The following is a 13,123-nucleotide window of genomic DNA, read 5'->3' as shown; positions in this document are numbered from 1 at the left end:
TAGTGCCAAGGGGAGGAGTCTGAGGGACCGAGAAGGCGGGGCTTGCAGGGGCCGAGGCGTGAGGGGCTTGTCCCTGGGCAGGTAACCGGAGGGCTCAGTAATTGTATGTGCTTTTTTTTTTTTTCCTTCTTTTTTTTTTTTTTTTTGCGGTACGCGGGCCTCTCACTGTTGTGGCATTTCCCATTGCGGAGCACAGGCTCCGGACGCGCAGGCTCAGCGGCCATGGCTCACGGGCCCAGTCACTCCGCGGCATGTGGGATCTTCCCGGACCGGGGCACGAACCCGTGTCCCCAGCATCGGCAGGCGGACTCTCAACCACTGCGCCACTAGGGAAGCCCTGTATGTGCTTTTAAACTGAGTTTTGAAAGCTAGTCCAAATACATAGTGCCTAACGCACAATAAGGGTTCAGCCAGTTTTGTTGGACGAAAAAGTGAGAGTGTTTCCCGTATTAGACCTCGCCCGGGAAATTTCTGCACTAGGAGAATTTGGAGGGGGGCCTTCATATAACCAGGAATGTGTGAGGGGGAAGGGCTATGTGCTATATGCTTTATCTCATTTTATCTTCACAACCACCTATCTCCATTTCAGAGATTAACTCCCGGTGTCAGGGATCACGTAGCGATTAGCAAACTTGGTCTTGAACCCAGTTTTTTTTTTTATATATAGACTTTTTAATGATGGCCATTGTTACTGGTGTAAGTGGTATCTCACTGTAGTTTTGATTTGCATTTCTCTAATAAGTAGGGATGTTGAACATCTTTTCACATCTAAAGGGTATTTTAAAAATAATAGTGTCGGGCTTCCCTGGTGGCACAGTGGTTGAGAGTCTACCTGTTGATGCAGGGGACACGGGTTCGTGCCCCGGTCTGGGAGGATCCCACGTGCCGCGGAGCGGCTGGGTCCGTGAGCCATGGCCACTGAGCCTGCGCGTCCGGAGCCTGTGCTCCGCAATGGGAGAGGCCCCAACAGCGAAAGGCCCATGTACCGCAAAAAAAAAAAAAAAAAAAATAATAGTGTCCTCTATGTATATATAGAGTTTATTGCTGTTATTACCATTGAAAATAATCTGCATTCGTTATTGGTGGTGGGATTGAAACAAAACACAAATCTGATATATTTTAAGATTTAGGAGTGATTTTAACCAGTTTACTTAGATTTAAAGATGAGAAAACTGAGGCAAAGTGAAGTTAAGTTACTTGTGAAAGTCAAAGATAGTAAGTGATGAAGCAGAAATTCAAATCCATGCCTGTTATTTTATTTTCTTATATTTTGACTGATGGGTTATTTAGATTTGTATTGTTTAATTTCCAAGTATTTGGAGGGGTTTTTCTAGATATCTTAATGATTTCTAATTTAACTGCATTATAGTCAGAGAACAAACTCTGTCAGAGCTCAAATTTTCAGAATTTTGTTGAGCCTTATTTTTATCCTTGGTAATACTTCTTTTCTTGAGACCTACTTTGTCTGATAGTAACATAGCCAAACCTGACAGAAAAACAGATTTTTATGTTTACTGTATGGTATGTCATTTTCCTTCCTTTTACTTTCAAACTATGTCTTTTTTGAATTTTTATTTAATTTTTTTGTCGTTGTTGTTACTCACATCACTCTGTTATTAGTCAAATCAGTCATACAGTCAACTGGGTCATTCCATCATTGGATGACTTGAATAATATATATATTTTTTTATACAGCAGGTTCTTATTAGTCATCAATTTTATACACATCAGTGTATAAATGTCAATCCCAATCGCCCAGTTCATCACACCACCACCACCACCCTCCGCTGCTTTCCCCGCTTGGTGTCCATACGTTTGTTCTCTACATCTGTGTCTCAATTTCTGCTCTGCAAACCAGTTCATCTGTACCATTTTTCTAGGTTCCACATATATGCGTTAATATACGATATTTGTTTTTCTGTTTCTGACTTACTTAAGTCTGTATGACAGTCTGTAGATCCATCCACATCTCAACAAATGACCCAATTTCATTCCTTTTTATGGCTGAGTAATATTCCATTGTATATATGAACCACATCTTCTTTATCCATTCATCTGTCGATGGGCATTTAGGTTGCTTCCATGACCTGGCTATTGTAAATAGTGCTGCAATGAACATTGGGGTGCATGTGTCTTTTTGAATTATGGTTTTCTCTGGGTATATGCCCAGTAGTGGGATTGCTGCGTCATATGGTAATTCTATTTTTAGTTCTTTAAGGAACCTCCATACTGTTCTCCATAGTGGCTTTATCAATTTACATTCCCACCAACAGTGCAAGAGGGTTTCCTTTTCTCCACACCCTCTCCAGCATTTGTTTGTAGATTTTCTGATGATGCCCATTCTAACTGGTGTGAGGTGATAACCTCATTGTAGTTTGATTTGCATTTCTCTGATAATTAGCGATGTTGAGCAGTTTTTCATGTGCTTCTTGGCCATCTGTATGTCTTCTTTGGAGAAATGTCTATTTAGGTCTTCTGCCCATTTTTGGATTGGGTTGTTTTTTTAATATTGAGCTGCATGAGCTGTTTATATATTTTGGAGATTAATCCTTTGTCCGTTGATTCGTTGGCAAATATTTTCTCCCATTCTGAGGGTTGTTTTTTCGTCTTGTTTATGGTTTCCTTTGCTGTGCAAAAGCTTTGAAGTTTCATTAGGTCCCATTTGTTTATTTTTGTTTTTATTTCCATTACTCTAGGAGGTGGATCAAAAAAGATCTTGCTGTGATTTATGTCAAAGAGTGTTCTTCCCATGTTTTCCTCTAAGAGTTTTATAGTGTCCAGTCTTATATTTAGGTCTCTAATCCATTTTGAGTTTATTTTTGTGTATGGTGTTAGAGTGTTCTGATTTCATTCTTTTACATGTAGCTGTCCAGTTTTCCCAGCACAACTTATTGAAGAGACTGTCTTTTCTCCATTGTATATCCTTGCTTCCTTTGTCATAGGTTAGTTGACCATAGGTGCGTGGGTTTATCTCTGGGCTTTCTATCTTGTTCCATTGATCTTGTTTCTGTTTTTGTGCCAGTACCATATTGTCTTGATTACTGTAGCTTTATAGTATAGTCTGAAGTCAGGGAGTCTGATTCCTCCAGCTCCGTTTTTTTCCCTCAAGACTGCTTTGGCTATTCGGGGTCTTTTGTGTCTCCATACAACTTTTAAGATTTTTTGTTCTAGTTCCATAAAAATGCCATTGGTAATTTCATAGGGATTGCATTGAATATGTAGATTGCTTTGGGTAGTATAGTCATTTTCACAATATTGATTCTTCCAATCCAAGAATATGGTATATCTCTCCATCTATTTGTATCATCTTTCATTTCTTTCATCAGTGTCTTATAGTTTTCTGCATACAGGTCTTTTGTCTCCCTAGGTAGGTTTATTCCTAGGTATTTTATTCTTTTTGTTGCAATGGTAAATGGGAGTGTTTCCTTAATTTCTCTTTCAGGTTTTTCATCATTAGTGTATAGGAATGCAAGAGATTTCTGTGCATTAATTTTGTATCCTGAAACTACCAAATTCATTGATTAGCTCTAGTAGTTTTCTGGTGGCATCTTTAGGATTCTCCATGTATAGTATCATGTCATCTGCAAACAGTGACAGTTTTACTTCTTTTCCAATTTGTATTCCTCTTATTTCTTTTTCTTCTCTGATTGCCATGGCTAGGCCTTCCAAAACTATGTTGAATAATAGTGGTGAGAGTGGACATCATTGTCTTGTTCCTGATCTTAGAGGAAATGCTTTCAGTTTTTCACCATTGAGAATGATGTTTGCTGTGAGTTTGTCATATATGGCCTTTATTATGTTGAGGTAGGTTCCCTCTGTGCCCACTTTCTGGAGAGTTTTTATTATAAATGGGTGTTGAATTTTGTTGAAAGCTTTTAATACATCTGTTGAGATGATCATATGGTTTTTCTGCTTCAATTTGTTAACATGGTTTATCACATTGATTGATTTGCGTATATTGAAGAATCCTTGTATCCCTGGGATAAATCCCACTTGATCATGGTGTATGATCCTTTTAATGTGTTGTTGGATTCTGTTTGCTACTATTTTGTTGAGGATTTTTGCATCTATATTCATCAGTGATATTGATTTGTAATTTTCTTTTTTTGTAGTATCTTTGTCTGGTTTTGGTATCAGGGTGATGGTGGCCTCATAGAATGAGTTTAGGAGTGTTTCTTCCTCTGCAGTTTTTTGGAAGAGTTTGAAATGTTTGATAGAATTCACCTGTGAAGCCATCTGGTCCTGGACTTTTGTTTGTTGGAAGATTTTTAATCACAGTTTCAATTTCATTACTTGTGATTGGTCTGTTCATATTTTCTATTTCTTCCTGGTTCAGTCTTGGAATGTTATACCTTTCTAAGAATTTGTCCATTTCTTCCAGTTTGTCCACTTTATTGGCATACAGTTGCTTGTAGTAGTCTCTTAGGGTGCTTTGTATTTCTGCAGCGTCTGTTGTAACTTCTCCTTTTTCATTTCTAATTTTATTGATTTGAGTCCTCTCCCTCTTTTCCTTGATGAGTCTGGCTAATGGTTTATCAATTTTGTTTATCTTCTCAAAGAACCAACTTTTAGTTTTATTGATCTTTGCTATTGTTTTCTTTGTTTCTAATTCATTTATTTCTGCTCAGATCTTTATGATTTCTTTCCTTCTGCTAACTTTGGGTTTTGTTTGTTCTTCTTTCTCTAGTTCTTTTAGGTGTAAAGTTAGATTGTTTATTTGAGATTTTTCTTGTTTCTTGAGGTAGGCTTGTATAGCTATAAACTTCCCTCTTAGAACTGCTTTTGCTGCATCCCATAGGTTTTGGATTGTCTTTTTTTCATTGTCATTTGTCTCTAGGTATTTTTTGATTTCCTGTTTGATTTCTTCAGTGACCTCTTGGTTATTTAGTAACGTTTTGTTTAGCCTCCATGAGTTTGTGTTTTTTACGTTCTTTTCCCTGTAATTCATTTCTAATCTCATAGCATTGTGGTCAGAAAGGATGCTTGATATGATTTCAATTTTCTTAAATTTGCTGAGGCTTGATTTGTGACCCAAGATGTGATCTATCCTGGAGAATGTTCCATGCGCACTTGAGAAGAAAGTCTAATCTGCTGTTTTTGGATGGAATGTCCTATAAATATCAATTAAATCTATCTGGTCTATTGTGTCATTTAAAGCTTCTGTTTCCTTTTGAACCCAGTTTTGTCTGGCTCCAGTATCTGAACCACTCTTTTCTACTCCTGCTTCCAGTAATATTATCTAATCATCTCCATAACTTAGTAACTTAGGTATTGTTGGCCCCAGTTTACAGATGAGCAAACTGAAGTTCAGAGAACTTTATGGTGGCTAGTCTTGATAAGGCAAGATTTGAATCTAGCTCTGTCTGATCACAAAGTCATGCCTGTTCCTATGAGAATTGGTAGTATAGGCTGTAGAGGAGCAGAAAATATACATTCTTGGTCTATAAAACTTATAAATCAAACAGATTGCTTTTGTTATTGTTTCTTTTCTTCTGTAAAACTAGCACAATGCCAGGAATATAGGAGAAAAATATTCAGGAGGTAATTGTTTGTGCCTGACTGTCAGAAGTAAAAAGAGACGAAAGAATATGGGAACAATAGCTGCCTTCCTTTTTTTCTTATAAAAATGTCTCAATCGGATATTTTCCTCCTTAAGTTCTCAGCTTTAAAGTTACTTCTCAGAAAAACCTTCTCTGACCACCTCTTTAAGTATACTCCTTATGCCATTATTTTCTATCACAGCAACTTGTTTATTTCCCTTATAGGACATCACAATTCATATTATTTATTGTTGTTACCTATGTTTAGTCTTTCTCTCACATAGATTGCCCGTGGGGGCTAAGACCACAGTGGTCTTCTTCATAGATGTACCAGGAGCACCTAGTACAGTTTCTGCCACATAGTAGGTATTAAGCTATTTGTGAAAGAAAAAAATTCCACCAAAATCAGCAAATATTGCATACTTTCTGCAGAACGGTGTTTTTCACATTTCGATAAAGGGAAAAATTGTCATGAATGCCCAGTGTTGATAAAAATAAGTTTATTGTAATATTGAATATGTATACACATTAAGCTAAGTATAAACTCAAGCATATTGCTCTTTAACAACTGTAAAACCAGTTATTTTTACAAAGTAAATAAAACTACCAAACTGATCAATTCAAATCGACGTTAATCTAATGCAGCTTCTCAGCATTGGCACTACTGACATTTTGGACTGGATAATTCTTTGCTGTGGGGGCCGTCCTGTGCACTGTAGGATGTTTAGCAGCATCCATGGCCTCTACTTGCTACATGCCAGTGGTATACCCTGAGTTGTGCAACCAAAAATATCTTCAGACATTACCATATCCCTTGGGGGCAAAATTGCCCCCACTGAGAACCACTGATCTAATGTAGTATATATTGTTGTTTTGCTAAAACTAAATTGTCAACATTGAGTTAAATGGTAGAATGACTTTTCTGCAGATCTGGCTCTCTGTTTTCTATTTTGACTTCAGTAACTCTAATGAAGAGAATGCCTGTTCATATAAGTAGGTTGTACCAAATGATACCAATAACTTTAAGGTATCGTTTGTTGTTTCAGAGTGACCAGACCTGGAACTTTTCTAAAACTCTGCCAACAAACACTGCTCAAATGCCAATTTTTTTTTTTTTGCTGTACGCGGGCCTCTCACTGTTGTGGCCTCTCCCGTTGCGGAGCACAGGCTCCGGACTCTCAGGCTCAGCGGCCATGGCTCACGGGCCCAGCCGCTCCGCGGCACGTGGGATCTTCCCGGACCGGGGCACGAACCTGCGTCCCCTGCATCGACAGGCGGACTCTCAACCACTGCGCCACCAGGGAAGCCCTCAAATGCCAATTTTAATAGGAGTATCACTTAATAACTGAGTAGAGCTGTCCTAATAATAAAAAATTGCTGACATGTATTGAGCACTTGCTATGTGCTTGGCACATGTGATTTACATGTATTAATTTATTTAATCCTCACAATTATCATCTTTATAGGTATGAAAACTGAGGCACAGAGGGGTATTGCTTGCCTAAGATTTCAAGCAAGTAAGAGGCAACTCAGGGATTCACACCTAGGCAGTCTGGCTCCAGAGATCAAGTTCTTAAGGACTATGTCATGCTACCTCTTAAGTTGTTAACTTGAAGATATGGTTAGCATTGTGTCATTAAAATCTACATTAAATGGATTCCTAATCAAATTATTGTGGAATCAGTAACAGAAAAATTCTTCTTTGCCTATTTATTACTACAGTTACTGTCACATAAAGATGGCTTCCACAAAATACAATATGAATGTGAAATATTCTGAGTTCCTTGGGAGTAGTAAATATGTCTGATTTTGTTCACTATTTAATCTTGGAATGTTAGCACAGTGCCTGGGATAAGTACGTAGTCACTAAAAGTTGGTTGATTCTCCAAAGAAGATATACAATGGGCAACAAATGAAAAGATGATCAATATCACTAATCATTAGGGAAATGCAAATCAAAAGCTCAATGAGAGGGGCTTCCCTAGTGGCGCAGTGGTTGAGAGTCCGTCTGCCGATGCAGGGGACACGGGTTCGTGCCCCGGTCCGGGAAGATCCCACGTGCCGCGGAGCGGCTGGGCCCGTGAGCCATGGCTGCTGAGCCTGCGCGTCCGGAGCCTGTGCTCCGCAACGGGAGAGGCCACAACAGTGAGAGGCCCGCGTACCGCAAAAAAAAAAAAAAAAAAAAAAAAACACAATGAGATATCATTTTATACCCTTTAGGATGGTTACTACCAAAAAAAAACAGAAAATAACAAGTGTTGGTGAGGTTGTAGAGAAATTAGAACCCTTGTGCATTGCTGGTGGAAATGTAAAATGGTACAGTCCCTGTGGAAAACAATATGGTGACTCCTCCAAAAATTAAACACAGAATTACCAAATGATCCAACAGTTTTATTCCTGGGTATATACCCAAAAGAAGTGAAAGCAGGGACTCAAATAGATATTTGTAAACCCATGTTCATAGCAGCATTATTCACAATAGCCAAAAGGCGGAAGCAACTCGGATGTCCATAGACAAATGAAGTGAATAAACAAAATGTGGCATGTACATACAATGGAATATTATTCAGCCTTAGAAAGGAGAGACATTCTAACACATGCTACAACATGGATGAACCTTGAAGACACTATGCTAAGTAAAATAAGCCAGTCACAAACGGATAAATATTGTAGAGTAGTCAAATTCATAGAGACAGAAATTAGAAGGGTACTTGCCAGGGTGTGTGGGGGAAGGAACAATGGGGAGTCATCATCATTCAAGAGGTACAGAGTTTTAGTTTGGGAAGATGAAAAAGTTCTGGAGATGGATGGTGGTGATGGTTGCACAACAAAGTGAATGCACTTAATGCCACTAAACTGTATACTTGAATGGCTAAAATGGTAACTTTATGTATATTTTGCTATGATTTTTTTCTTAGTTGATTGAATGAATACATTCTCCCACTACTATTTTTCTGCTTGAACTGCTGTGAAATCTTTACATACCATACTAGGCTATCATTTGGCCATGATTTAAATTAAAAATACAAATGAAAATATGGACACTAAATTATATGTCCAGTTATAAGGTGCTTTTACAGATTATAATATGCTACGTTAATTTTACATTTTTATCAAAATGAAAACAAAATTTAAATTTTCATAGAGAATTTGTAAATCCTAAGAATATGTCTGAGAAACCTCTGGAATCTGCAGAACCAAGAGTGAGCAATATTGCTCAAGAGACTTTGTTGCAACCAGATCAAAAACCCCATATATCCTTATAGACCATCCCAGGAAGATTCCATAAGGAATAGGTAATATACTTAGCCATGAAAAAGAATGAAATCTTGCCATTTGTGACAACATGGATGGGCCTGGAGGATATTATGCTTAGTGAAATAAGTCAAACAGAGAAAGACAAATACTTTATGATTTCACTTATATGTGGAATTTAGAAAACAAAACAAACAGACAAACATATGCATAGACAGAAACAGATGCATAGATACAGAGAACAAATGGTGGTCACCAGAAGGGAGAGGGATAGGGGGAGGGATGAAATAGGTGAAGGGTATTAAGAGGTACAAACTATCAGTTACAAAATAAACAAGTCACGGGCATGTAATGTACAGCACAGGAATATAGTCAGTCTTTTTTTTAAAATAAATTTATTTATTTAGGGCTGCATTGGGTCATTGCTGCTGCGCGTGGGCTCAGTAGTTGTGGCTCACGGGCTCTAGGGCACAGGCTCAGTAGTTGTGGCGCTCAGTAGTTGTGGCTCACGGGCTCTAGGGCACAGGCTCAGTAGTTGTGGCACACGGGCTTAGTTGCTCCACAGCATGTGGGATCTTCCCAGACCAGGGATAGAACCTGTGTCCCCTGCATTAGCAGGCAGATTCTTAACCACTGTGCCACCAGGGAAGCCCCTAGCCAGTCTTTTATAATAACTTAGTATGGTTTGTAATCTGTAAAAATACTGGATCACTATGTTGTACACCTGAAACCAATATAATATTTATACTAAAATTTAAAAAAAAAGCAGGTAGTAGTGGCTGCCTCTGTGGAGGTTGACTTATTTTTCATGTATACCATTTTGTACTGTTTAAATTCTTTACCATGCATTACTGCCTATTTCAATAAATAACTAAGTTGGGACTGGGGAACAACGTCTTTGTAGTGATTTGGAAATACTTTTGTTATCTAGAACTTACCAGTCTTAAATAGCCATCTTGCAAAGGGAGACAATCGTTCTAGTGAGCAGTGAGTAGCGGGCATCAGCGTTTTTAGCATTATTCCTCTCCTGCAGGTGTCACAGGACTTCCCATTTCTCCATCCCAGTGAAACCAGTGTCCTGAATCGACTCTGCCGGCTGGGCACAGACTACATTCGTTTCACCGAGTTCATTGAACAGTACACGGGCCATGTGCAGCAGCAGGTAGGTTCCTGTTCTCAGGGAACGTACACCTCCCCAGGGCTGGAGCTATGTTAAGCTTTCAGTGAATCCATTGGTAATTCATGTGATGTAAGTGTCAAGAAGTTATGAATTTCTCATCACTGGAATTATTCAAGTGAAGGCAAGGTGACTGTACCTCAAACAAGGGGAAAATATACATGGGGACCAATTTAGGCAGATGGATGTAAGAGAAAGTATGCTTTGCCCAAGTTTTAAGAGACCTGAATTAAATCAGTTTGAGCTGGGCCAGAGTTCCAGTCCCAGAGGTGAAAACACAAAGCATTATTTAAAATTCCTTTGCCACTTTGCTTCTAACTACCGTAGTTACATTGAGGCAGGCAACTAAAACCTTCAGGCTTCCTTTTTCTTATTTGTAAATAAGAGTTAAACTGGAGAAGGTTTTAGCATGTGGTAAGACTTAATAAATATTATTGATTAATATAAATTAATTGGAAGTCAGTGCTTTATAGTGTAGTGGCCAAAGATTTGTTTCCTGTCCATCACTTACTGGCCATAGACTGCTCAGCAGTAACCTGAGGCTCAGTTTCCTTACCTATAAAATGGGGATAGATAGTACCTATCTAATAGGGTTGTGGGGATTAAACAAGGTAATTCATGTGAAGTACCTGGCATATAGTAGACACTCAAAAAAATTTTTTAAGAGAAATTTTAAAGTTCTTTTTTACTTTTAACAGTCTGCAATTCTGTCAGTGGTAAGTAAGATTGCTGCATTGTGTGACTCTGATTCAGTGATGACTATTTCCCAGTGGAAAGAATGATTCTGGTTGAAGAGAAAGGCAGAGACTTCTAGAAAGGAAAAGGAAGGATAGTTTTCTGAAACAATGCAGTCAGTACCACCTGGCCCCTGTTATATAAACTGGTTGTCAGGCCCTTGGTGGTAATCTATGGGACAAAGGAGTCAGAGAATAATGCCTTATTTTTTCATCTCTGGGACAGGGATTCTGATTCAAACAGATTTTGTTGCAGAGAAAAGAATTTAAAATCTAATCAATGCCAGGGACTTCCCTGGTGGTGCAGTGGTTAAGAATCCGCCTGCCAAGGCAGGGGACATGGGTTCGAGCCCTGGTCCAGGAAGATCCCACATGCCACAGAGCCCGTGAGCCACAACTGCTAAACCTGTGCTCTAGAGCCCGCGAGCCACAACTACTGAGCCCATGTGCCACAACTACAGAAGCCTGCGTGCCTAGAGCCCATGCTCCACAGCAAGAGAAACCACCGCAATGAGAAGCCCATACACTGCAACGAAGAGTAGCCCCTGCTCGCCGCAACTAGAGAAAGCCCGCATGCAGCAAGACCCAACGCAGCCAAAAATAAATAAATAAATTTATATTTAAAAAAACCTAATCAGTGCCAGTTTGCTATGAAGTCATAATAATGAGAACACAATGATCAAAGTTGGAACCTGTATACATATTAATATAGATGAAAAGGGCTCTTTAAGTGTTTGTATATAACACTTAAAAAAAACCAAACCTGTCCTATATTCGTGTGACTATGTGCATCTTATATGTGAATTCCTACTTTCCCAAATTCTAAAGATATTTGTAGTACCTCTTTCTTTTTTGAAAAGTAAAAGCAGTCTCATTTTTTCTTTCATTTTGTGATAAATGAAGACATTCAGTTCTCTGGAAAGACACACAACCAAACCAAAATCACCTGGTTGTAAGCCAATCTGGTCTATTTCACCCTATGCCCGTGCTATTCTTATTATAGCTGGGAACATTTATCTCCAGGAACTACTAGTATCCTCTGCAGCATCCTCTGGCTACAGTGTGCCTTATAACCTCTGAGCCCAAGCTTCCTACCACATTTGTTGCTGAATTCTGCTATGGTATCTACCACCACCAGAGCCTGACCATGCAAATCAGTACATAGCCAGAAAGGCTAGTCATCATGGCCTCTAGTCAACTGTTAACTGCAATTCCCCCGTGTAGAAAAAGAATGCTTTTACAAAGAAACTGCAGCTTTCTTGAAAGACAAACCATATTTGTTAATAGCCTCTTGGTGAGTGTCTTCTCACTCCCCACGTTGGCTATCAGGTTCGTGTTTTTGATGAATTGCCATCTAGGCAGGAGAAGGGTTGTTAGAAGGAGGACTGAGGTCATTTTATTTATTCAGTAAATAGTTACCATCTGTTCAAAGAACTGTGCTAGGAAATGAAATGCAAAGATGAACAAAGTATGGGCCCTTGCTTCATGAAGCTCTTGGTCTAGTGAGGGGACAGATAAACAAAAGTTCAGTTCCAGCACTAAACAGGGATGCTATGAAAGCAACAAAGGGGAGCTATTAATTCCCTAGGGAGAGTTAGAAAGGGCTTTTCAGGGAAGAGATGCTGGAGTTGGGTCCTGCACGAAGAGTAGGTATTTGTCACAAACATGAGTTACAGGCAGACCACACTCACTCACAGGGGTGAGAGATAGAAACAAGGCACATTCAGGGAACTGCTGAGTAATTTGTAAATGAAGATGTGAAGTTGGAAGCAGTTAAAGATAATTTTAGAGAGAGAGTAAGGGCCAGAAGTTGTATACCATGTAGAGGAGTTTAGATATTATTCTGGGGCAAGGGGAAACCACCAAAGGGATTTAAGCTAGAAGTTATAAAGTTAGAATTGAGTTGTTGAAAAACCTCTAGTGACAGTATGGAGTAATACCTGGTTGTTTGTAACATCTGAGCCACTTGGAAAATGAAAACATTATCACATTTTAAAAGGTCTCTTCAGTCAGGTTTTCCTCTCATTGAAGCACTGCTTTGATAGGGAATTATTTAAACAAAAAAATGCCATTAATAAAGGATAATGTCTTCCTTGGGTTTCAGGGTCTGAGCTGAAAAGTTGACTTTTCTTTGTTTGATTTCAGGATCACCATCCATCTCAGCAGGGCCAAGGTGGGTCACATGGAATCTACCTAAGGGCCTTCTGCACGGGGCTGGATTCAGTTTTGCAGCCTTATCGCCAAGCACTGCTTGATTTGGAACAAGAGGTGAGAAGAAATACGGGAAGGAACACCTCTGGGACAGCAGATGAGGACATGTTCCTGATTTGTAATGCCCTTTGATACGGTCAGGTGGTTAAGAATGAGCTGTTTTCTGCGTGGCTGGAGGGTAAGTGTGCTCTCTGTGATTGCCCAAG

At 39.2% G+C, this 13,123-nt stretch overlaps 1 protein-coding gene across 6 annotated transcripts in view; it reads left to right on the top strand.

The window, feature by feature from the left end:
- Window positions 1–13,123, top strand: part of TUBGCP4 (tubulin gamma complex component 4) — a 51,130-nt gene that overhangs the window by 851 nt on the left and 37,156 nt on the right. For 3 of the 6 annotated variants that reach the window (XM_022587293.3, XM_022587292.3, XM_089907315.1), the window contains exons 2-3: window positions 9,829–9,957; window positions 12,852–12,974. In XM_022587293.3, coding sequence (XP_022443001.1) covers window positions 9,829–9,957; window positions 12,852–12,974 — 252 coding nt within the window. The other 3 variants (XM_022587294.3, XM_089907317.1, XM_089907316.1) reach the window with 2 other exon arrangements.

Source organism: Delphinapterus leucas, chromosome 2 (assembly GCF_059928025.1).
Source record: "Delphinapterus leucas isolate spDelLeu-1000000601 "Yukka" chromosome 2, BTC_Dleu_Yukka2, whole genome shotgun sequence".
Classification (NCBI taxonomy): domain Eukaryota; kingdom Metazoa; phylum Chordata; class Mammalia; order Artiodactyla; family Monodontidae; genus Delphinapterus; species Delphinapterus leucas.
This window is presented reverse-complemented; position numbering and strand designations above follow the sequence as displayed.